This window comes from Eimeria mitis, genomic scaffold (assembly GCF_000499745.2).
Source record: "Eimeria mitis Houghton genomic scaffold, Emh_scaff786, whole genome shotgun sequence".
NCBI classification, from domain to species: domain Eukaryota; phylum Apicomplexa; class Conoidasida; order Eucoccidiorida; family Eimeriidae; genus Eimeria; species Eimeria mitis.
Window position 1 is genome coordinate 3,980 of NW_013575769.1, and position 977 is coordinate 4,956.

Sequence of the window (977 nt, forward strand, 5' to 3'; positions counted from 1 at the left end):
TTTAGGGTTTAGGGTTTAGGGGTGGTGGGCCGCTGCTGAACCAGACCACTGTATAGATGAGAGTCAAAACCCTAAACCCTAAACCCTAAACCCTCAACAAAAACCCTTTTTTAGGGTTTATTAATATTTATGTCGCAATGTATATCTTGTCTTTTCTCTACATCTCCTTCTCTCTCTCTCCCCCGAGGGTTTAGGGTTTAGGGTTTAGGGTTTAGGGTTTAGGGTTTAGGGTTTACAATGCAGAGCCAAAACCCTTCAAGGCAATGCACCGCCGATACTACGGAGGCCCCCACAAACCTCACTCGCGTCAGCTAAACCCTAAACCCTAAACCCTAAACCCTAAACCCTAAACCCTAGACACACATCCTGCTTGCAACCACTGTCTGCGTCTTTTCACTCTATTCAGCTGCATCCACTGCTGCTGCTGCTCTTGCTGCTGCTGCTGCTGCTGTTGCTGCAACAAGGGTAGCAGCAGCAGCAGCAGCAGCAGTAAGAGCAGCAGCAGCAGCAGCAACAGCAGCAGCAGCAGCAGCAGTGCGATTCTCCCGCTTTCTGTAACCTTAACATTTGAGGGTTTATTGTTTATTGTTTCCGAGGGTTTAGGGTTTAGGGTTTAGGGTTTACGAGGGTTTAGGGTTTACGTGTGTATACAGGAGAGCGACGTATGGTCTGTAAGCACAGCAGCAGAGAGTGGTTTAGGGGGCGAGGGTTTAGCGCGGGGTATCGAGGGTTTAGGGTTTACAGCCGACAAAATAAAAAAAGAAATAGAAGACCTCATCAGCTGCATGCAAGCATTTCATTATGCTGCTAATACTATACCAGGTAAACCCTCGTAAACCCTCGTAAACCCTCGTAAACCCTCAGACACGCCAAACCCTAGTTCACACGAAACCCTAGGTATACACAGTAAACCCTAAACCCTAATAACAATAAACTATTATACACCCAAAAACCCAAACCCTAAACCCTAAACCCTA

The 977-nt window shown here is 47.0% G+C and overlaps 1 protein-coding gene across 1 annotated transcript in view; it reads left to right on the forward strand.

The window, feature by feature from the left end:
- Positions 1-785: 785 nt before the first annotated feature.
- Positions 786-977, forward strand: part of EMH_0022270 (uncharacterized protein) — a gene marked incomplete at both ends in the record, with an annotated part of 10,979 nt that continues 10,787 nt past the window's right edge. The window contains one exon of the mRNA XM_013501910.1: positions 786-822. Within this exon, the coding sequence (XP_013357364.1) occupies positions 786-822 (37 nt within the window). The remainder of the gene's footprint in view (positions 823-977) is intronic.